Source organism: Rhincodon typus, chromosome 14 (assembly GCF_021869965.1).
Source record: "Rhincodon typus isolate 14 chromosome 14, sRhiTyp1.1, whole genome shotgun sequence".
Taxonomy (NCBI): Eukaryota; Metazoa; Chordata; class Chondrichthyes; order Orectolobiformes; family Rhincodontidae; genus Rhincodon; species Rhincodon typus.
Genome location: NC_063345.1, coordinates 32,428,767 through 32,450,729, shown reverse-complemented (window position 1 = coordinate 32,450,729; position 21,963 = coordinate 32,428,767). Strand labels below are relative to the sequence as shown.

General features: G+C 40.1%; 1 protein-coding gene across 1 annotated transcript in view; it reads right to left on the bottom strand.

Moving 5' to 3' along the window:
• Positions 1 to 21,963, bottom strand: part of LOC109924223 (synaptotagmin-like protein 2) — a 100,648-nt gene that overhangs the window by 57,577 nt on the left and 21,108 nt on the right. The window contains exons 2-4 of the mRNA XM_048605308.1: positions 15,888 to 16,395; positions 12,975 to 13,126; positions 553 to 759 (exon numbers count right to left, since the gene is read on the bottom strand). Coding sequence (XP_048461265.1) covers positions 553 to 759; positions 12,975 to 13,126; positions 15,888 to 16,009 — 481 coding nt within the window. The 5' untranslated portion in view covers positions 16,010 to 16,395. The remainder of the gene's footprint in view (positions 1 to 552; positions 760 to 12,974; positions 13,127 to 15,887; positions 16,396 to 21,963) is intronic.

Genomic DNA, 21,963 nt, shown 5'->3' with positions numbered 1-21,963 from the left:
TGCTGCTTGGCCTGCTGTGTTCATCCAGCCCTGCACCTTGTTGTCTCGGATTCTCCAGCATCTGCAGTTCCTACTATCTCTGTTTCAGTTTTCTATGTCTTCTCCCTGAACCCTAATTAACATCGGGGTAGAGTTCTATCTACAACAGCCCCAAGGTATCACAGTTAAATATCTATCTTCACTTCATGGTGCAGATAGAAAGTGTTAACAAGTTAAACATCTACACTCACCATTGAGCAGAATCCCTGACTTTACCAACATTCCCTAAAGCAGGGGTCTGCAATCTGTGGCTCTGGAGCTATGTTACACTTTACAGATTCTTGTGCAGGTTACAACCTTGACCAATCAGACCTATTATGTTACTAATGGATTGTTCTGTTTTTGTTTAAACAAACTTCTATTAACATTGTAATTGTGAGAAAATACCATTCAATTAATAAATCTTTTGTGACATCCTTTAAATGTTGAATTGTGTCTCTGCTTATTTTTTGGTATTTGAGTAACAGGATACAGCTTTTAGCAGAGTGCTTTTTTCAAAAAATTTTAAATAACTTTTCTTCTTATTAAGTTTGTCAATCCCTGCCCCGTGGTGACTTTCTATTCTATCAGAAGCAGCCATTATGATTGAAAAGATTTGATGTAACGACAGATTTGAAAGTAGTAACCTTGATTCTTCATATGTGGCAGTTTGAGATGAGTTTGGGATAGGGTACGATCGAGAAAGCTGAGTTTGTTGTGATTCACTTTTCTGAGTAGTATCTGTAAACAGAGAAAAGCAAAGTTAACAAGCATCCAAAAGGAAGTATGATTCCAAAAATTAGCTTGTTCAGATAACATTTTAAATCTCCCATACGCAAAATGTATTTTTTGCAAAAATAAGAAAAGGGGTGAGTGAGCAATGTAATGCTTTAGTAATGGCTGCTGATCAACAAAGTACGGGATTGGGCTCAGTTCCAATATCCAAATAATCTGCTAACATGCAGTGTAAATCTATGAACACATTAATCACATACAAAATATCAATCACTGCAATTACTTTATAAATACCAAATACTGGCACTTCTAAATACAGACAAAAATACATTTTCAATCAACCACATTTTATTGAATATTGTACTAAAATTGTTCATTTAGCAATTTAAACTGTAAGGTAACTGGTCATGTAGAAAATAAGAGCAGAGATAGGCCATTCAGCCCTTCGAGTCTGCTCTGCCATTCAACATGATTATGGCTGATCATCTAAGTCCCCTGTTCCTACTTTCTTCTGAAACCCTTTGATCCTTGAGCCCTAAGAACTATATTTAACTCCTTCCTGTAAAAATTCAATGTTTTGGCTTTAATCGCCTTTTATGTCACCGAATTTCATAGGATCACCAGTCTCTGGGTGGAGAAATTTCTCCTCATCTTAGTCCTAAATGGCCCACTCCATTCCTTAGACTCTGACCCCTGGTTTTGGACTCCCCAACCATTGGGAACATCCTTCCTGCATTTATCCTGTGTCGTCCTGTTAGATTTGAGATTTCCCTTCAATCTTCTAAGCTCCAGTAAATACAATCCTAACCAATCTAGTCTCCTCATACATCAGTCCTGCCGTCCCAGAAATCAGTCTGGTAAACCTTCATTGCCCTCACTCCATAATCAGAACATCCTTCCTCAGATAAGGAGATCAAAACTGCATAAATTACTCCAGGTATGGTCTCACCAAGTTTTGGTACAATTGAAGCAAGGCATCCCTGCTCCTGTACTCAAATCCTCTCGCTATGAAGGGCAACATACCCTACACTGCCTGCTGCGTCTGCATGTTTACTTTCAGTGACTGGTGTACAAGGATACCCAGGTCTCATTGCACCTTTCCCAATCTACCACAATTCAGTTAATAAGCTGTCTTCCTGGTTTTGCTACTAAAGTAGATTGTCTCACATTTATTCACATTATATTTCATCAGCCCTGCGTCTGCCCAATTATTCAACTTGTCCAAATCACACTGAAGTATCTGTACAGCCTCTTCACAGTTCATCTTCCAGCCAAACTTTGTGCTATCTGCAAACTTGAAGAATTGACATTTAGTTCCCTTATCTAAACAATTTATACTGTTAGTGGGTGGGCACTGATGCCTGCAGTGCCCACCAGTGGGCTGCCATTCGCAAAAGACCCATTTATTCCTAACTTTTGTTTCCTCCCTACCAACTTGTCTGTCACATCTTACCTTTTGATAAAATTTAATTCTTCTCTCAGTTCACAGATTTAAAATCTAGACTGATCCATTGTACTAGATTTAAACAAATCATAACATTAAATATTTATAGTGTTCATAAGATGAAGTTTTGTTGCTATGATTAAACTGAAAGCCAAAAGGTCCTGAATTAAAACCTCCACTGGAACTATGTGCAACATGGTGTAATATACTGCTCCTTTCAACTCTAAGTTCACATCCAGTCTGGACCTCCTGCTAGCTGCAATCGTTGCATATGAAATGAGTTTCTGGTGGTCTCAATCTGACTCCTAGAATTTGTGAACAAGGTGTAATAACTAGGTCTCATCCTAATCCTTTCTCTCCCACTTTTCTTCCCATTCAGCTAATTAAATAATGTTTTCTGTCAGATTCAAATTCATGTTACTAATTTAAGTTTCTTCTTTTTGACTCTCCCAAATAACCAATACCTCATTTAGTTTAATTTTGCATATGATCCCTGAAATATATCATGAACAGTCCCTTGAATCTACCATCATATTTGAATTTCCTCCCCTTTTTTTGCTTAATTCCAATGGACAGTTTAATTAGTGTTATAACAACAAAGGTTGAATTGTGAATCATGTTCTCTCTAAGTCAATCCTGTGGAAACATTCCATCCCAGGATTTCAGTTCCTCCAGTGCAATTCAGGAGAGGTCATCTGATTCCCACAGAGGTATAGGCCAATCAAATTATGGGAAATTAGTTAATATTTGTGTTGGCATAGTTACAAACTCAAATCAACTTTCCACTTGAAGATTGTCAAGGAGAGAAAATAACTTATAAATAGTATCCCTATTGTTTAGCCTACTGGTATACACCTAAGCAAATTGAAAGATTCTTCTTAAATGTCCTTGGTGTGTTGTGCATTAACGTGAGGTTAGTTTTTGATGTAACGGGTAAACTATATCAAAGAGCTCTTTGCTGGGGAAACGGAACATCTGGTATATGCATCCGACCTATGTAACTGCTGAATATCAAATAAACCTACAGGGCTCAATGAAGGTCAGGTCAGAACATCAAAACAAAGACGTAAATATCAGTGTCCCAATGTACCAGATATAAAACTTCAGAGTAACAATCACCTAAGTAGGGTGACATTCCTGCTTAGTGATTTTTCTTTCCCAGCCTGAATGTGATGAGCATTGATCAGTACTGTTCTGAGGAATCAGGCTGATGAGGACTGGATGAAATTGTTGCAAGACAGAGAACTTTGAAGTCACCATTTCACAGAAAAATAAGTGATGAAAGAGTGAGAGAAAGAAAGAGAAAAAGGGAAAGAGAGTGAGTGAGTGATAGTAAGAAAACATGCAGAAGTGAGCAAGAGAGAGTGAGAATGAAAGTGAGAACCAGCCAATGGCATCAACAGTGATTGAAAGAATGAGAAAATAAGAGAAAACATAATAGTAACAGCAAGTGAAAATGAGTAAGGTAAAAGAGATACAAAACATGAGGCTAAGTGAAAGGAAAGAAAGACATAGAAGAAGGAAAACTACGCATTCTTGAATCCTGTGGAATTGTGGAAGTTGACAGAATTAACATTCTGGAAGAGAGAGACAGGTGCCGTTACCCATTGCACAATCCATACAGCAGTTGAAAAATGCATTCATTAGACCTTATCTCCGTTCCAATATAAATAAAAATGAAAATGAATGTGAATAAAATATAATTTCCTCTCGCCTTTCTGAAAGTGAGGACTCATGCTGGAGACTTTTACCAATATTCCCGGATTTTCCCCACAATTCCAGGAATTAAAGGTTGACCTCCTGGACACTGCTGCAAGTAACCCAGGACCGAAGCAACAGGGCAGTGTTTCCCAAGCGGTGGGTCATGCCTCCAGTTAGCGTCACAGAATCAGCAATGGAGCTGCAAGTTCCACCTGCTCCAAGACTGAGCCACATAATGACATGGAGTCCCAAATAATGACAGGCCGTACCCTTGCTCTATTCAATCTCTCAGTCTCTCTCTGAATCACTATCATTGTAACTTACACTGTTTAATGCATTATTTGAGTGAAATAAATTGCTAGTATGGAAAAACCATTCATCCTTTAAAAAAGTCGCCTTTGGGGCAGCAGCACAAGGGGTCAGGTACAGGTTGTCAGAGCTGCTGAGCCTACAAGCTGTCTGCCATCGTCAGGCTGACCTATATGAAGATAAGGGGAGGAGGGTGTGGGACATGGGAAGATGACTGTTTGTGTGTGTGTGTGTGTGTAGAGAAGCTTGTTAAACTTCTCTCGGTCTAACAAATATATTAATTTAGTTTTTAGCACAGAGATATCACACTGTACTTAAAAATTATTAAACATATCAAAACGAAGGAGCCAAATTACACGGTTTTCTTGAGTATAAGGAAAAGGAATTTTACTATCTCTTTAACCCTGAGAAAAACAATAAGAACATATCAACACACACACACACACACATATCTAATAAATGTAAAAATAAAGTGTCTGCTATAGATGGCAAAAATTGGCTATACAGTTTTTTTAAAAAAATGTCCTTACAGTCTTTGAGGTGGTAGATTTTAAACCTGAGGCCGGTTGTTTGATTGTTGTCTCATATTCTGCAGCAATAGTTAAATGGTTGTTTTTTTCACCAGGAACTGGCTTCGAGGTTAAGAGAGGTAGGGGGAGGGAGTCTTGCAAAGTCCTTGCTGTTATCAGTTTATATTTCTCTCTCTGTCTTTTGTTGCTCAGAGCATCTGTTGTTATAGGTCCATTTGTACTGTACATTCCTGAGTCAGCTCCATTGTTGTTCCAAGTTGACAGCTGCAGACAGCCCCTGGTGCCCAGTATGTGCAATCATGCTGCTATAAATTAAACAGGAGATTCGCTTGACATTTTCTTGACACAGATTCTGTTGGTGGTTTTGATCTTTAGGTACCATGAAAATCTCAGTGCAGATGGGTTTCTTTTATTCCATCTGGGTTCTATGGACATGCCTCATTCTGTGGTCAGATGATCACAGCAGCCATTTTAGATCAGCATTTATCTTAGAACTTTTTTCCTATGAAGGTCTCAGGTAATAAAATCAGATGATGGAAGTTGAATATTGACAGTCTATGTTTAACATTAGTTGAATATGTTGAATACATCATGCGTGTGTGGGAAGGGATGTGGGATAACAGATCAAAATGGTGTTTGTTTATATGTGTGTGTGTGTTTGTCTGTACAGGTAGTTCTCCTATAATGTAATAGTTGCATTCTTGTGTAACTTCGCACTATAGAAAATCGTGTTATAGGGAAATTGCTACAGAAAATCCTTACCTGTACGGCAGAAGGTTCATGTTATCCAAACAACACCCGCTATTCATCAATCACGTTACAGTTGATTCACGTTAACGAAACACGTGTTATAGCTGAACTACGTGTGTGTGTGTGTGTGTGTGTGTGTTGGGTGGGGGGGGGGGGGGGGGGAGGCGGACGGGGTGTGGTGGCAGGAATCCTAATCATAAAATAAAAAGTAAATTTAATTTTCTCAAATTATAGTCAATGATATCAAGTTAGCCTTTAGAAAATCTTGATAATATTGCTATGAATCAGTAATGCTGAATGCAAATGTGCATCAATAGAATTTGCTGTGACCAGCTCAAGGGTGATTTCATTCTTATGTGATGCATTATATATTAAACTTACATGCCAACCTTAAATAATTATATTATTCGTGCTACTGTGCTACTTTAATGCTGTTTTGTTATTGTTGACATCTGGAATTGCAGTAATTTTCAAGTGTTAAAGTGGAGTCACACTGGAAAACAGTTTTTGACATACTGTAATAGGGGCACTAACCTTGTGATTTTTCTTTTCTCCCTCTACCTCCAGTTGTAACATCTGGAACATATTGGCTCAGAATCTACTCATTCAGTAATTCCAAAAATCAGAGCCATGGATCTTCTCTATGGTATATGTACCCACTCAACAGTCCTGGAGATAGCAATAACTGCAGATGCTGGAGTCAGAGTCTAACACAATGTGGAGCTGGAGGAACATAGCAGGCCATGCAGCATTGGAGGAGCAGGAAAGTTGATGTTTCAGATCAGGACCCTTCTTCAGAACTGGGTGTCTAGACATTTTATATCCTATAGTAATGAGCACGTGAGAAGGGTTTCGGCCCAAAACATTGACTTCCCTGCTCCTCGGATGCTGTCCGACCTGCTGTGCTTTTCCAGCTCCACATTTATCGACATGAGAATCAGTGATGAGTTTATTCCCTGTCCTCTGGCTTCAGACAAGTGCCTAAACCTTAAAAAGTTGTGATTGCCCCAGGCTGTGACTCATATGACATTATAGTGAAGCAAGTGGCCTAGCCTGTTTGCAAAATGCCGCCCAACTGGTTTGGCCTGTCACATTGTTATGCATCCTCTAGCAGGGGAATAATGCAGTTCTGTCAAAATGTGATTGAAAGTTAACGAGAATTTCCATGTCTGAGTTTTTCTGTTGCTAATCCAGTCCATTTTACTTTTACATGCAATTTATCATATCCCCTTTCAATATATTTAAAGAATATTTTCCCCACATTATTTGAAATAATTATGCTCATTACCATCAGGTCAACTCGAGGTGGAACTCCTCAGAGTTTTTTCCTCAGACCTATTTCAAGATGATCCTCAAAAAAATGGCAAAGACATTTAATAAATACTCTGCCCTGGTTTGTATTAAAGAGGAAAAAAGGATACCACAGAGAAATCATATCCTGAATTGGTTAAGAGCAAGCGGAGGCATATTTTGATGGAGAAAGCATTTAGATGCCAGTTAAGTTAACAAATGATAAAGTGTTAAGGTTTCATGATTGGATCCTGAAGAGAAAGGAAGAAAACAGTCTGATTCCTGGAAATTACGGGCTAAATGTTACCAGATGTTAGGAACAGAAGTGAGTTCAAGAATTTAGGAGTGCACCCAGTTCTTGTCCCACTGCATTGGTTATCATTTTCCAAAAATCCTTAGACTGTGCAGAAATACCAGAGGATTGGGAAACTGTCAAATGTGGCATCCCTATTCAAAGAGGAAGGGAAGCAAAATATGGGTAGTTTTATCGATTGTAGAAAAAATAGTGGAATCAATTATTGAGAAAGTAATAGCTGCACATTTGGAAAATCATAATGTAATCAGCATGGCTTCATAAAGGTAAATTGCAGCTGACTAATTTATTAGAGTTTTTTGAGGATGTCTCATCCAGAGTGAATAGAGCAGAACCAGTAGATGTGTTGTATTTGGACTCCCAGAAAGCATTTGACAAGATACTTCACAAAAGGTTGAGTCATAAGATGAGCCCATGGTGTTGGACACTGGCATGGACAGAGAATTGGTTAATGGGCAGGAAACAGCAAGGGAGGATAAGGGGTTCTGATTCAGGTTGACAATCTGGAACCAATGGGCTTCTGCAGGGATCAATGCTGGGACCACAATTATTTACAATATATATTCGTGACTTGGAGGAAGGAAGCAAATATAGTCGCCAAATCTACATACAACACAAAAATAGGTGGAAAAGAGGATGTAAACAGTTTACAGAGAGATATTAAATCGGTTAAGATAGTGGGTAAAAGTTGGCAAATGGAGTTTAATGTGGGAAGATATGAAGTTGTTCATTGTGGAAGAGAGAATAAGGGAAGATTATTATTTAAAATGGAGAAAATTGCAGAAAGCTGCAACATGAAGGGACTTTGGGGTACTTGTACATGAAGCACAGAAAGCTAGCACACAGGTGCAGCAGGTAATCAGGAAGGCTAATGGAATGTTGGGCTTCATTTCGAGAGGTTTGGAGTATAAGAGTAGGGAAGTCTTACTGCAACTGTACAAGGTGCTGGTGAGACCACATCTGGAGTACTGTGAGCTGTTTTGGTCTTCTCATTTAAGGAAAGATATTACTTCATTGGAGGCAGTTCAGAGAAGATTCACTAGGATGATCCCTGGTACGGATGGATTGCCATATAAGCAAGCGTTAAACAGTTTGGGTCTCTACTCATTGGAATTTAGAAGAATGAGAGGTGATCTCACTGAAACATGTAGGATTTTCAAGGGACTTGGAAGGGTAAATACAGAGAGGATGTTCCCTTCTTACAGAATATAGGACTAGAGGGCATAGTCCCAGAATAAAGGACGCCAATTTAAGACTGAGATGAGGAGGAGTTTCTTCTCTCAGGTGTGTTGAGAGTCTTTGGATCTCTGTGCCTCAGAAGGCTGTGGGGGCATTTGTGAATATTTAACGCTTGATCAGTAGAGCAATCAAGGGTTACAGGGAAATTGCGGGCAAGTGGACATGAGGAATGTTGGATCAGCCACGAACCTATTGAATAGTGAGTGTGCTACTCCTAATTCTATTTCTTATGGTCACGTCTAGAGAAGTTCCCCAGGGTGAATCAGCTGCTTATTTCATGGAGGTGGAATGCTGATTGGCATAACTAAGAGACATAAATAACTCACAAATTAGAGGAGTGTAATGGATGTGGGCTTAATGAAAGCCTCTGACAAAGGACCACACGGGAGATTATTGGAGAAGGTTAAGGGTTATGTGTATAGGGGTGTAAGGTTATGAAAGGGTTAATGCTGAGGAGTACCTTAAGCACAACCACCATGATGATGTGAGATAGAGTGGCTGATAGATAAGTTTAGCATCTTGAAAAGGTACAATCTACCACCTGAGTCTTCTTCATAGACTCTGTAGCAGAGGGGGTGGATATTACATGTCCCTTCCAGGTGTATTTTCAAAGTGGACACATGTAAAATAGATTGAGTGGCTCAATCACCAACTTCCCACTCATCGCCAATATGGTTTCCATAACAAAGTCTATCAGATCACAGTAACTTGTACATCGTTGCTGTCATTGTTATGACCAGGTGAGGACAGGCTATCAGGTGCCATCTGCTTAACCCGTTCTTGATCAGTCAAAGACTGAGAGGTGCAGAGGAAAGCTTCTATACAGACTAGAAGGAACTCATCGCAGATTAAAAACCGAAAGAACTGCGGTTGCTGTGAATCAGGAACAAAAACAAAACTTGCTGGAAAAGCTCAGCAGATCTGGCAGCATCTGTGAAGGAAAAAACAGAGTTAACGTTTCGGGTCTGGTGACCCTTCCTCTGATTGCAGAATAAAATGTTATAGAGGCCTTGAGCCATGGGAGTGAAACCTGAGTACCAATGGTTATCCAGTTTCCTCAGAAATCGTGAAGCTTGTAGATGAATTCTCAGTGAATGATATTTTCCCAAGATAGCAGGAACTGCAGATGCTGGAGAATCTGAGATAACAAGGTGTAGAGCTGGATGAACACAGCAGGCCAAGCATCATCATAGGAGCAGGAAGGCTGAAGTTTCGGGCCTAGACCCTTCTTCAGATATTTTTCCAAGTTGCTTTTTCACGGAGCACTGACTTTTGAGGTTGAAAGAGAGGCCGGCAGAGAGAGTGTCTTCCAGCTCTTGTTTATAAATCCACTCTTCCTTGCCTCTGCTCTGTTAACAGCTGTTGATATAGGCCCATTTGTAAATTTCTGAGACTGCTCATTGCTTATCAAGCTGAACACACTGCAGATAACCTTTCAACTCAATGTGTAACTCTCAGAAAGCTGTGTATCAACTGGGAAATACACATCGGAGTTTTAGTGTCCTCTTATAATAAGATTAATTTTAGGTCAGACTGATCCTTGTTTACTGATGATTTTTTTGAACTTGGCTGAAACTGGTCAGGTGATGGCAGCAGCCATTTTTGGGTCAGTATTTGTCCATTTTCTAATAATTTTTTAATCCATTAAGATATCTGGTATTACAAACAGATGATGGAAGTTGAATACCAATGGTCCATTTTTACCGTGATCATAACATCCAGCAATATCCTGCATCTTGTTGAAGACAAGAGCCTCTGATTTCATTACCAAGTGGTCTTCCTTTATCACACAATACCAAACAGGACCTGTAGCTCCCTACCCTGGAAGAGAATGGAGCAGCAAATTTACGTTATAGTGAGCAATAGTTCAGATTGCTCATGCATGCTACTCTTCCACTGAAGTTCAGAAAGCGTCCGAGGAAAGACTGAATAGGTTGGGGTTGTTTTCCTTGGAGCAGACAAGACTGAAGGGGGACATGATTAAGATGTATAGATTTATGAAGGACTTAGGTGGTAGAATCAAAAACCCTCACAACATTCTTGTGATGGTTATTTTTGACTGGTGTAGGCTTGATGGGCTGAAGGGCCCTTCTGTGCTGTAGACCACTATGACCCCAACATTGATAAGAAGAAAGAAAAGAGATAAAAAAAAAGATGAAATTCAATTTCACTTTGTGTGAAGTTATTCATTTCAATTTTTAAAAAATCAACATATTCTGAATGGAAGCGGATTCAGTGTTGTGGAATTAAAGCATGATATCTATAGAGTTCTGAACAACGTGGGCTTTGGTGAGTTATGTGGTCCAGTGAGGCCCATCTCAACATCAAGATCATCTCATTCCTTCTTCTATGCTGTTTGCATGCGATGTGGTGACATTTTCACCAGGGTGTTGTCAATTGGCAGGGATTAACACTTGTTTAAGCTCTTTTTAGATGACCCAACTTGCCTCATTAATGTTCAGGATCCAGACTTCACTCATCCAACCAACTTGAACTGGAAAAACTTAACATAGAAATCAGAGCATGTACCTGGTGGATTCAGCTCGTCACTTGCTCCAAATGGCTTCTATGTTGGAAACCAGACACAAACATTTCAGATCATGCTGCTGGAGTACTGGTCACACTCACCCCATGTCCAAGGACACTGGCACCTGATGTGTGCCAACCTCCAAGTACCCTGATGGCACATCTCTGATTCATCTTGAGGTCATTTCTGTACTTCAACCCTGCACCCCAGACCGAACAATCCAGCAACAATCATTGCAATGTTGCAGCAAGGACACTGTGTGCTCAGGGACACACATCCAGCTCATGGACCAGACCAAGCTGCATTTTTGAGTCCTTCGTCTACTGTCATAGTGCACACTCACGCTGAGGCTACCTGAATGTTCACAGCATCCCTGCCTTGCATTGCCTTGCTACACTGCAATTTATCCCCTCAGCCAGGGAGATCAGGCTAATATTACTGCTGTCTTGTCATGCCATTAAGCACAGACACAAATCCAGGAAGCTCGGGATAGCCTTGGATCAGGGGTCGCAGCACAGTAAGTCAAGGGCAGACTCTGACATCAGTTCAGTCCCCTTTAGGGCGGTCAGATTCAGGATGCTCTCCTCAAAGGGGTGAGGAGTTGAATGACAGGCAGTACACCACCAACCCGAAGTCTTTCTACCCTCCTGCCTTTTTCCTCCTGGAACGAGAGAGTGGCAGACATTAAGGGAGATGAAATTGGGTGGCACTGCTATTACTGTTGGCTCAGGAGGGGAGATGTCCTTAGCAAAAGAGTAGGCAGCACAGAGGGAATACAGGGTTAGTGATGAGAGAGAACATGTAGGAAAGACGTTGCAGGCAATTGAGAATGGTAGAGCAAGAGCCTTAGTGGGAGGTGGATACAGCAGCAGAGATGGAGTAAAAAAAGGAATTGGCCTTCTTCCTACAATGCTGGGCATTCCTGCAAAAGGTTGAGATTGCTTCAACCCAGGTGGCAACTTTGGACAAGACTGGTATGATCTGTTGTCATGGCATTTGCTGCTGATCCTAGGGCAGGAGGAAGTCCTATGTCAACACCATCCCATACAGCAGGACCTCCTGGTCCTTGCCTATAAACTGGGGGCATGATTTCACCCATCTACCATGTCAGGAATTGTGCAGGGCAGATCTGAACTGGCAGTGCTTGTCCACGTGCACAAGGGGTGTTTGCAGATGGCATGGATGTAAAGGATGCCGGTGAATTCTGGGATATTGCTGAGTGCCGAGCCATTGTGGGAGTGGCACACGGTAAGATAGGGTGGAAATCAGACGCTACAGGCGCACAATAGGTAATTATTAAGGCAAGTTTGCACGATATGGCAAGAAAACTCACTGAGCCTCGCAATGAAAATCAATCTACACAACTCAACACAACTTGTACTTAGCCAAAAAACATAAGATTCAACCCACCGAATTTGCCACAAGAGGCATAAAATTAAAAGCCAAGAGATAATATTGATTGTATTAAAAGCTTGCTGCTACCACAACTGGAGTACTGCATGCAGCACTGTGTTCCACACCATAGGAAAGATGTTTAAGCTTTACAAAGGTTGCGATGCAGAGTCATTTGGACAATGCTGTGTGTGAGGAATTACAAATACGGAGAACAGCTTGAAAAATCATGTTGAATTAAAAATGATAGAAGTGCTTAAAATTATGAAAGCAATCGTCAACTGATTTATTTCTGTTTGTGCTACGAAAGATCCCACAGCACTATTCGAGGAGCATGGCATCCAGCTAACATTTGTGCTTCAATTAACAACACTGAAACAAATTGTCTGGTCACAGCTCATTGCTCTCAGTGGAATCTTGTTGAATGCAAATTAGCTTGTGATCAGAACCACAACTATAATTCACAGGACTAATTAATTATAAAGCACTAGGTGAGATTTCCAATGTCACAAAAAGCCCTATATGCTTTTCTTTCTATGATTTGTTACAAAGATATAATTTTAATATTAACTTTCAAATAATTGTTTTATAAAAAAAAACTCAATATGACTGGTGGAAAATACATAAATTACCCCAAAATTCACATTAGTCACAGGATCCTGCATGCATTGTACAAAGTTAAAATATTGAGGGGTTTACTTGATGGATGCCATTATAATAATTTACCATGTGTTATGGGTTTTTTCCTCCTTATTGATGCCTTGATCAGGTCCACCCCAAGTAAAGAATTCCGGTAACGTTTTGCTTTAACTTCCTCAAACCACAGTCCAGTAACCAGCTTCCTTCTCTTTTCATCTTGAATGGATTTTTGTGCTGTCCTGCAACGAGAGCAAAGAGGTTTTTCACTCAGACAGGATTCAGTTTCCTCACATACAAAAGTTACATTCCAGTGTCATAAAATCTCCCGGTAAAGCAGGGAAACTTACAAGAAGGCGAGGGCGGAGGAGGGAGTAAGACTATCCTTCTGCAAGTTTGCAAGTGCGTCACCATAACCGGTATAATAGACAATCACAAACCAAAATTCACAAGTGAATCTTAGCAATTAGATTTCAGAACTTAAAAGATTTTAAAAAGGAGTCAACAGCATATATATTTAATTGATCAATGCCATGGTGTGCACACATTATTAATTAAGAGAATGTTTCAAGGCCACATGTGACAGGATTAACTCTGGTCTGTTCCTCCAAATTCCGGTGTGCAACTGAAGGCGACATCTAATTGGGAGACAGCAAACATGCAACTGAAGCTTCACTGGTGGCTGAAGCATTGCTGCATTTTAACAAGCTATGAACTAATATTTCAATTTAATGTTACGTTTGTACGGCACATAATAAATTGGATAATACTTCCACCAGTGTGTCATTACCACATAATACATGATATTATTACACTTTTAATGTTGAAACTGTCTTTTATGAGATAGATTAGCCTGAAGCTATAAGCCTAATTGCTAAAATAGGCTCAAATCAGTTTGATCAGCAGGGTTTCTGCAATATAATAGCCCGAATCTTCTAATCAGCGTCAGAACCACTGCCTATTGCTGAGCAGACTGAAAACTGAGCAATTACATGAATATGTTTTGAAAGGCCAGAATTCCAATGCAACTGCCAGAAACTTCCCTCGGCACAGGTATCCATGCAGAGAACAGTGAAGAGAATCAGTTGCAGAACAGATTCCATTTTTACAGCACAGGCTACCATAAGGTTATTTTAAATTACCAGAGTGAATGTTAGTGATGGATGAATGTTTGTAACTGGATAAATGAGTAAATGGGTAGAGAGGTAAAGTGTGTAGTTAAGTGGGTATGTGAACAGGTTGAGAGGTGGTAAGGTGGTAGGTGACTAGGAAGGGAAGCGAATAGGGTGGTGCTTGGTTGGACTGTAGGTTGGTAGGGTGACAGGTGGTTAAAGTGGCTGGTGGATACAGAGTAGTAGCAAGGTTATGGTATTAGTTAGGGATGGTGACAGATGGGGGTCCGTTTTTGATGTGAAATTGCAAATAAGGAAGAACTAAAGCAGCTTGCTTATCCTGAAGAGTTGTAGCATTTGCAACAGTGCTTCAACCAGACCTCAGTAGTTGTTAGCCCCTTCTGGAAAGTCCTGAACTTGTGCAAGCTGCTTTAGTTGTTCCATATCTGCAATTTAACCTCACAGATTTGCACTAGCCTCCACACCTATTCATCAAATACTGGTCTAGCCAGCAACCACCACCATGAAAGAATATGGTCAGGTTGGGGTGGTAGTCAAGATGTCAGACTTAGTCATAGTTCCTTTGACCTGAAAAGTCTGTGGATCCCACAGGTTCTAAGTAAATGATTGGGTGATCAGTGGAATGGTTACCCAGACGTTAGAACAGTATTTTTCTGTCCAACATTTTCTGGCCAACTATGCAGGTAAGTAACTGTCCAAAGACTCTGACTCTACCTCAGAGTCGCTGAATTTTTGGAAAACAGGGAAATTGCCTTTGTAAGTTCACCTTGAGGTCAACAAGTTGGCACTTCACTGGCATTCCAACGAACATCTTTACTCATATGTCCAATCTCCAACAACCTAGAGACTAGGAGATCAGGAGCAATTTGCTAGTCAAAGTCAAGTTCAGAAGCACTTCCAATCTGCTGTTTGAAACAATGTGTGTGTGTGGTCTATTCTCATTCAAATATGGCAAGTGCCTTAAACTACATATAAGATCATCCTGGCATATTAACTTTTTAAAAAGAGCAAGCAGCTTAGGTCATAGTTGGAGCACAGAGGTAACACTTTCTTGGGACCAGCTGTAAGGTGACCAGGGGTGTCTTTACCAGCACTGAGCAATGAGGGAGTCATCTGAAGTATTTTTACCCAAATCATTTGCATTGTAATTGCTCAATGCTGGGAAACAATAAGTGTAGAAATCTAAACTCCCATTTTGCCTTAAGTTATAAAACAAAATAGTTTTAATCATTGCCTCAGTGACCTATTGTTTTATACTTTAAGAACAAGAATAGAAGTCTGCCTGGGGACCTGTATTTTGCACAGAATTCTCCACTCCATAAAATAAAGTCATTGAGCTTTGAAATGGTCCCTGTCAGAAGAATTAGCACAATGTGCCAACATGACTTTTTCCTGTGCTAAAATGTTTATGGGCTGCTTCCAAGAAGTATGACAACCTAGCAACAGATTAGGAAATACTCAGCACAAGGCAGTGCTAAGCTATATTGACCAAGCTGAGCAAATGGCCCTGAAACACACACACACTTATATAATATTAAATAAAAGGATTTTGTTACAAAGGTTTTTTTGGTGCATCTCAAAACACTGCCAACATTTTTGTATTCTATTTTTAAGATTACTTCTGAGCACAAAAAATGAAGGAAAGTTTAAGAATTAAGATTAGAACTAACAAGAAAAGTTTGGCTTGCATCAATTCTGTGCTTCAATTGGGAGTATTTTCAGATACACATTCACAGAGAGTCAGTAGTATTGTCTCAAAAGCAGCAAGTGTACACCTGGATGTAGGTGTGAAAATTACACTGCAACACAGAACAATTATCAATACAGACTGGGTTACAATTGTTTTGAAGGTTTAAAAACAGGGCCTTACCTGATTCGTTCACTGTCTTTTTTCTTGAGTTCAGAATCCCTCTGAATAACTTTCAAGAGCATCTGATACTCATCCTCTGTCAGGAAACTGAGGTCCAGGTGACTATCCATCACTCCCTTCATTCCGTTATCGCATAACACAGGGTGAGGGTGGGGTTTGGTGTTATTGTAAACGCAAAGCAGCGCACAATTCCTGATGCTACTGCTGGATTCACTGAGAATATTAATATTCTAACCAATCCTGCATGATCAGAGTTGATCGTACATGCAGTTAGATAATAAATCCCAGCAATTCCTTTCCAGCCAGTATCAAGTTTCCTCAATAGCTTTCGGCCTTTTGGTTGCCAGATTAGTATCAAAGTGTCCACATCCAGGAATGATCAGACTTTTGCTGCAGATTAAGAGGGCTTTGATCAAAGCTTCAGTAGATTTTCATAAGAGCCTGAATGAATCACTAAGTGGTGCGCAAAAGGTAATGCTTATTATCAGCTTCAGATATCCAAATGCACCTAAAGCAAGAAAAATACAGATTATTGACTCAGTATTTATACATTAAAACATATATTGTGCTCAATACATCTTCTCAACAACAAATTATACTTACATATCAGCTTTAAGATAATAAAACATTACAACTTTCACCAGGCAACAGAATATAACAGCAACCTTAAAAGCAACTAATGCTTGACACATTTGTTATTTCCTGCTAGTTTTCCTGAACAAATCAACTTTAGTCCCAGTAGGATAAAGGAGAAATATTTCACAAGTCTCCAACACTTAAAATCAGGCATAATATTTTTGGTCCAGATGAAAATCCCACTGGTGACAGAAAAATATCAAATTACCCAGTAAACATTCCAGGTACATATCACATCTGAGAGGCAGACCCCAATGATCTTAAACTGTCTGGGTTTATGTTATAGATAAGGGTTGAACTGCAACACTACCATGAATACCAGTTTAGTTGGCACTGAACACAAGAAGACAAACAGTGTAACTGGCATTTAATTCTAAGCCTGGTTGTTAAGGAAAACAAGAGCCTACACATGCATGGGGGGAGGGGAAGTACAGAAAACACGTTAAGACATCAAATTAAATTTGAAATACACTCTATTCAAATACACAGAGTACAAGATAACTATCATGTGGTTTTTTTGGAGATTCATTTGAATTTTTATTCTCTGCCTGAACCTGCTTTGGTTGGGAAACTGGCAAGCTATCAAGCCTCTTGTCATACTGGTGCTGTGCAAAGTCCACTGGGTACAAAGTTTGGCTGCATAAGGTTCATCCTCCATCATCGAGGAGGATCAGGGAAAGGGTGGGGCGACAGCTGACAAAATAGCTTTCCCCTGCTCCCAACTTATAATACAGCTGACCATGGGTACTCCAATGTTAGAACATTGATGGCAGTAACAGGCCTATCCTACTCCTGAACTGTCTACTTGATCCAGGAAATGCGGCCCCTTCAGCCATTCCCAGAACTCGGTTTTTAAAATGAGTTTAAACTCAACAGGCTGCATTTATGAAGGAAGCTGAAGTCCTGCCACCAGATCTGAAAGTGGGAGGCGACCTCATAGTGGGGTCTCCAAGAGACATATATCCAGACTTGACCAGTTAAGTGGCTGTGCCCAAGGCTGCCAAATCTATTAGGGGAGTGGCCCATGCCCAAGAGCTACAGGTACAAATCGGGGAACTGGCAGCTCATCAGAGGTACTGCCAACAGGGGCTGCATCTGCTGATTGAGACACAGAATCAAACTGCCCTTGTGACTATCTATGTTTATAAACATATTTTGTGAATAAAGTATATTTTTGAAATAAAACAATTGATGGGCTTGCATCCTCAAAGATAGGTAGGTGGGGTTTAGGGATTCCACGATCAAGCAGACAGGTTCCCCACAGAAGTGCCACATGGACAGACATTGCTGCTGCAGTACCCCCTCTATGGGTCACAAATTGTCCAATAAAAGGAGGGCTCTCTCCCCAGTGTTTGCTGAGAGACTACCAGGTCTCATTAGATCGCCTCCCCATACTTGTCTGCCAGCTTTCCCATCACTGACCAAAATGGCATGATAGTAGGAAACTGCCAGGTATACCTCCCCATGTCATTTTGCCAGCCATCCTGCCCCCTTGCCTATACCATGAGGCCAGTAAAATTCCAACCAATGTTATTTAAAATCCCAGTTTTTCAGATACCCGATCAGTTCCTGACAGTAATTACTTGTTATTGAAACATTAGCAAATTCTCTATGACAAGGTTGCTCATAATTAACCTGCTTAGTTCACAAATTCAGAGGAATAATTCACAGTATATTAGTTTCTGCAATTCCTTTAAAACAGAAGAAATCAGCATTCTGATCGATGTTAATGTGATCCCAAATTGGAGTTGAAAAAAGTCAGCATGAGTGATAATTTCTACACCTTTCCTTTGTTTGAACGTACCTTCAAGTAAACCAGTAGGGCAGGGTGACCAGAAAGCAGCAAACAGTGCGTACAAATCAGCTTTCAGTTTTTTACCAGCTTTTAAAAAGAATGATTGATTTCTCATTATGATGACAGCGTGCATGCAAGGACAGATACAACTGTTATGGAAAAGTTCCAGACATGAAGACTTTGGTTAGTTCTTAAAACAAAAGTTAGCATTGTCCTTACCAGCTGTAGGTAAATCCACATGTTGCATCATAAATAAATGTCTCTACACACATGAGGGATTGGCTCTGCATTTTTTAATCCCATCAGCATGCCTGAACTTGATAATCTGAAGACCCAGTACCTTTCATATGAGAAAATTGCTAACAACACCATTTTTTTTAAAATTGTATAATTGTTTTAAAGAAGTTGACTTCTAGTTTGAGTATTTTCTGAGGTAATTTTTAGTTGTGGAAAGTTATTTTTCTTAAGACTGTAGGCGTCAGTTAACATACTAAGCAAACAAAGCTGCCATTATCCAGAAGGCAGGCAGGAGGATGGGAGGAGTCACACCTAAAGGTCTCAAAGGAACCAAAGACAATCACGGCCCCATTCCTCTGAACCACCTCTCCTTTCCAAGGCAGCTTCCCTGATTCTGTACTCATTCCCTGCCCCTAAAACTCACTCCAAACTCATTGCTGTCAACTATATGAACAGTTAAATCAGGTGTCATGATCACAGCAGGGATGTCCTCAGGGTGGTCTGTGAGCTCAGAATCTGTAAATGCTTCTATGTGGCTCTCATTTAGTTCTTGAGCTTTACATTAAAAAGTAACCAGCAGCTTTGCTGTTAAGCAAGATCAAGGTTACCTAATTGCAAGACTACTGCTGTAGTTATTTTAGTAAAAGTGATAAGGTTATTAGATTAAAAATACAAATGATACTTATAAAAATAAAAGCAACTTCAATCCCTAAGGTTGTAACAGGCCTGTTACTTCTTGGCATTTCTCTTTTTGAAGGGAAGGGGTTGAAACTTGAAGTGGGTAGAGGTAAAGCTACACAAATGTATAAAGTGTCTATAGTTAGCACAGGTATTGAAACTCATATTACGGTTGCAGTTACAACAAAATCTTTGATGATGATCTAAAGTGACACTTCCACTAAAGCTAGTCAGAGGTAAGAAACATATTTTTACTTAATGGTGGACATTAAAATTCACCAAAGATCCTTACACAGCACCTTCCAAATCCATGACCACTTCCAGCTGAAAGGATCAGGGCAACAGATACATGGGAACACCACCATCTGCAAGTTCCCCTCCAAGCCACTCACTATCCTGACTTGGAAATACATTGTGATGTTGTTGGGTCAGAATTCAGGAATTCCCACCCTAATGGCACTGTGGGTCTACCTACAGCATGTTGACTGCAGTGGTTCAACAAAGCAGCTCACCAGCACCTTCTCAAGGGCAACTAGGGACGGGTAATAAATACTGACCCAGCTAATGCCACGCATGTCTCACGAGTGAATAAAAAAAAAGCATGAGAAGGATAAGTCACTGAAAACAGATCTCCTGCAGTAATGTTAAGTAATTCAACAAATCTTAGCAAATAAAGATTACCAATTCACCAATCTCAAAACAAGAACGAAATGTATGGAATAAAATAACTCAAAATTGCTAAATAACTCTTGGATAAAAAAACAAAAGAACTGCGGATGCTGTAAATCAGAAACAAAATCAGAAGTTGCTAGAAAAGCTTAGCAGGTCTGGCAGCATCTGTGAAAAGAAATCAGAGTTAATGGTCCTGTTCTGAGGAAGGGTCACCGGACCTGAAACATTAACTCTAATTTCTCTTCACACATGCTGCTAGACCTACTGAACTTTTCCAAATAACTCTTGGAGTTTGGTTTTCAAGGTAACGCGTGTACAGATCATGTGATTTATTTACTTCCATTTTCTGTGCTTAATCTTCAGCAAAAATCCAAGTATTTGTTCATTCAAGGGCAAGTTCTTGCAAAATACTGCTTATTGGCAAGATAAGAAACATTAAACCAGATGCTTGGGTCAGGTTAAAAAGAACGTGGTAGAGTAAGGCATGTTATTTCCCTCAAATTTCCCCAATGGATTTCATAGTCATTTCTCCCTCTGGATCTAGCCTCTGGGACCATTGATTTAAATCATTAGGTGGAATTTTCCCATTTTTAGTTCAAGGCTTTTGTTGAGTGAGATTTCATTGTGCCTGGTCCACTATGGCTCGCAGCAACTTTCCTCATGAAATTTTCTGCTCCTTCCCTCACTAATTCTATTGGAATTTATTCTAATTCCTTCTACGGGAATCACATGGCAGAGAGACACGTCTGCTCACCACTGCCAGCAGTTCTGGGATTCATTCCACTGATGCCCTATTTAAAGCCCAGCTGCAAACCAATTCAGTCACTACAAGCCAGGAACTGCCCCTCATTCTGAGGTGCTCAACAATTCTCACTGAGCATGTGGCGCTGTAAGGAGAACTCACACCGCCATTTTGCTGCAGGGATCTGGAAGGAGCAATGGAGTGGAGGACTGGTCAGTCCCGTGCTCTGAGTTAAAAGAATTACCTAGCAGTGCAAGGAGGAGGACAAGGACCTTCTGCACGCTTCAAGAGTAAATACCAGAATCTTCCTCTGATACCTCACACTCACAGAGCACCCTGCTCACTAACCTTGCCACTGCACATGCACTTCATTCAGATTCATGGACAACTCTCAGAATTGTATGTACAATGTCCACTCAATGACTCTCACTCTCAACCCAAACAAATAACCCTTCCTGCTCTCTGTGCTTCCTACTCCTTCACTGTCATCACGACCCTGATGGAAAAAGTGATCTGGAAATCAAGCTCCTCTATTCCATGAGTTGCCGCCGATGTGAAATATGACTAATTTAATTACTGGGATAGTTTATGTCTGACTGTGAGTGCTATTTAAGCTAAAATAAACTCACACCAGGTTTCATCAATGAACAAAAAACCAAAAACTGTTCACTATAGTGAACATCCTCTTACATATGGGAAAATGGATTATTAATTACTCAGATGGAAACTTAAACTATAGCCCCTTTTAAATGAAGTACACATTAGTTTATAAATAGGACGGACAGGACAGAGGAGACAGTTTTTGAGAGATATGGTGGGTGGAAACTATATAGGCAAACAGTGACAAATTCTGTGGATCAAGTGTCCAAAGCACAAGGGGAAATGAGGTGACTTTTACACGGTTCCTTTTGGTTTTTGGTGATCATATTATGTTGTCGACAGTGGTAATCCTCAATTTGGTAGCTGGTCTATTGAATCAAGTCTTGGCTTGGTTAGAAATGTTCTTTCTTTGCAGTTTTTGATGGCTATTTCTTTTCCACTCACTGATGAGGACAGAGTGATTGTAATGTGGTAGACTCGTGAAGGCGTGAGTCTAGGTGCTCCTCTTGGTGCTTTGTCAAACTGCAGCTTTAAACCAATCCAAATCCTGTTGCTTGTCAATTTATTTTCTCTAACCAAAAAGACACCTTATGCCAGCATGTCTTACAAATGTATCACATCCAGCTTCTTGTGTAACTTGTAAATAACCACAATTCCACTATTCCTTCAAGTTGCAATAACAAAAATATCTAATTAATTCTCTACCTTAACCCTGT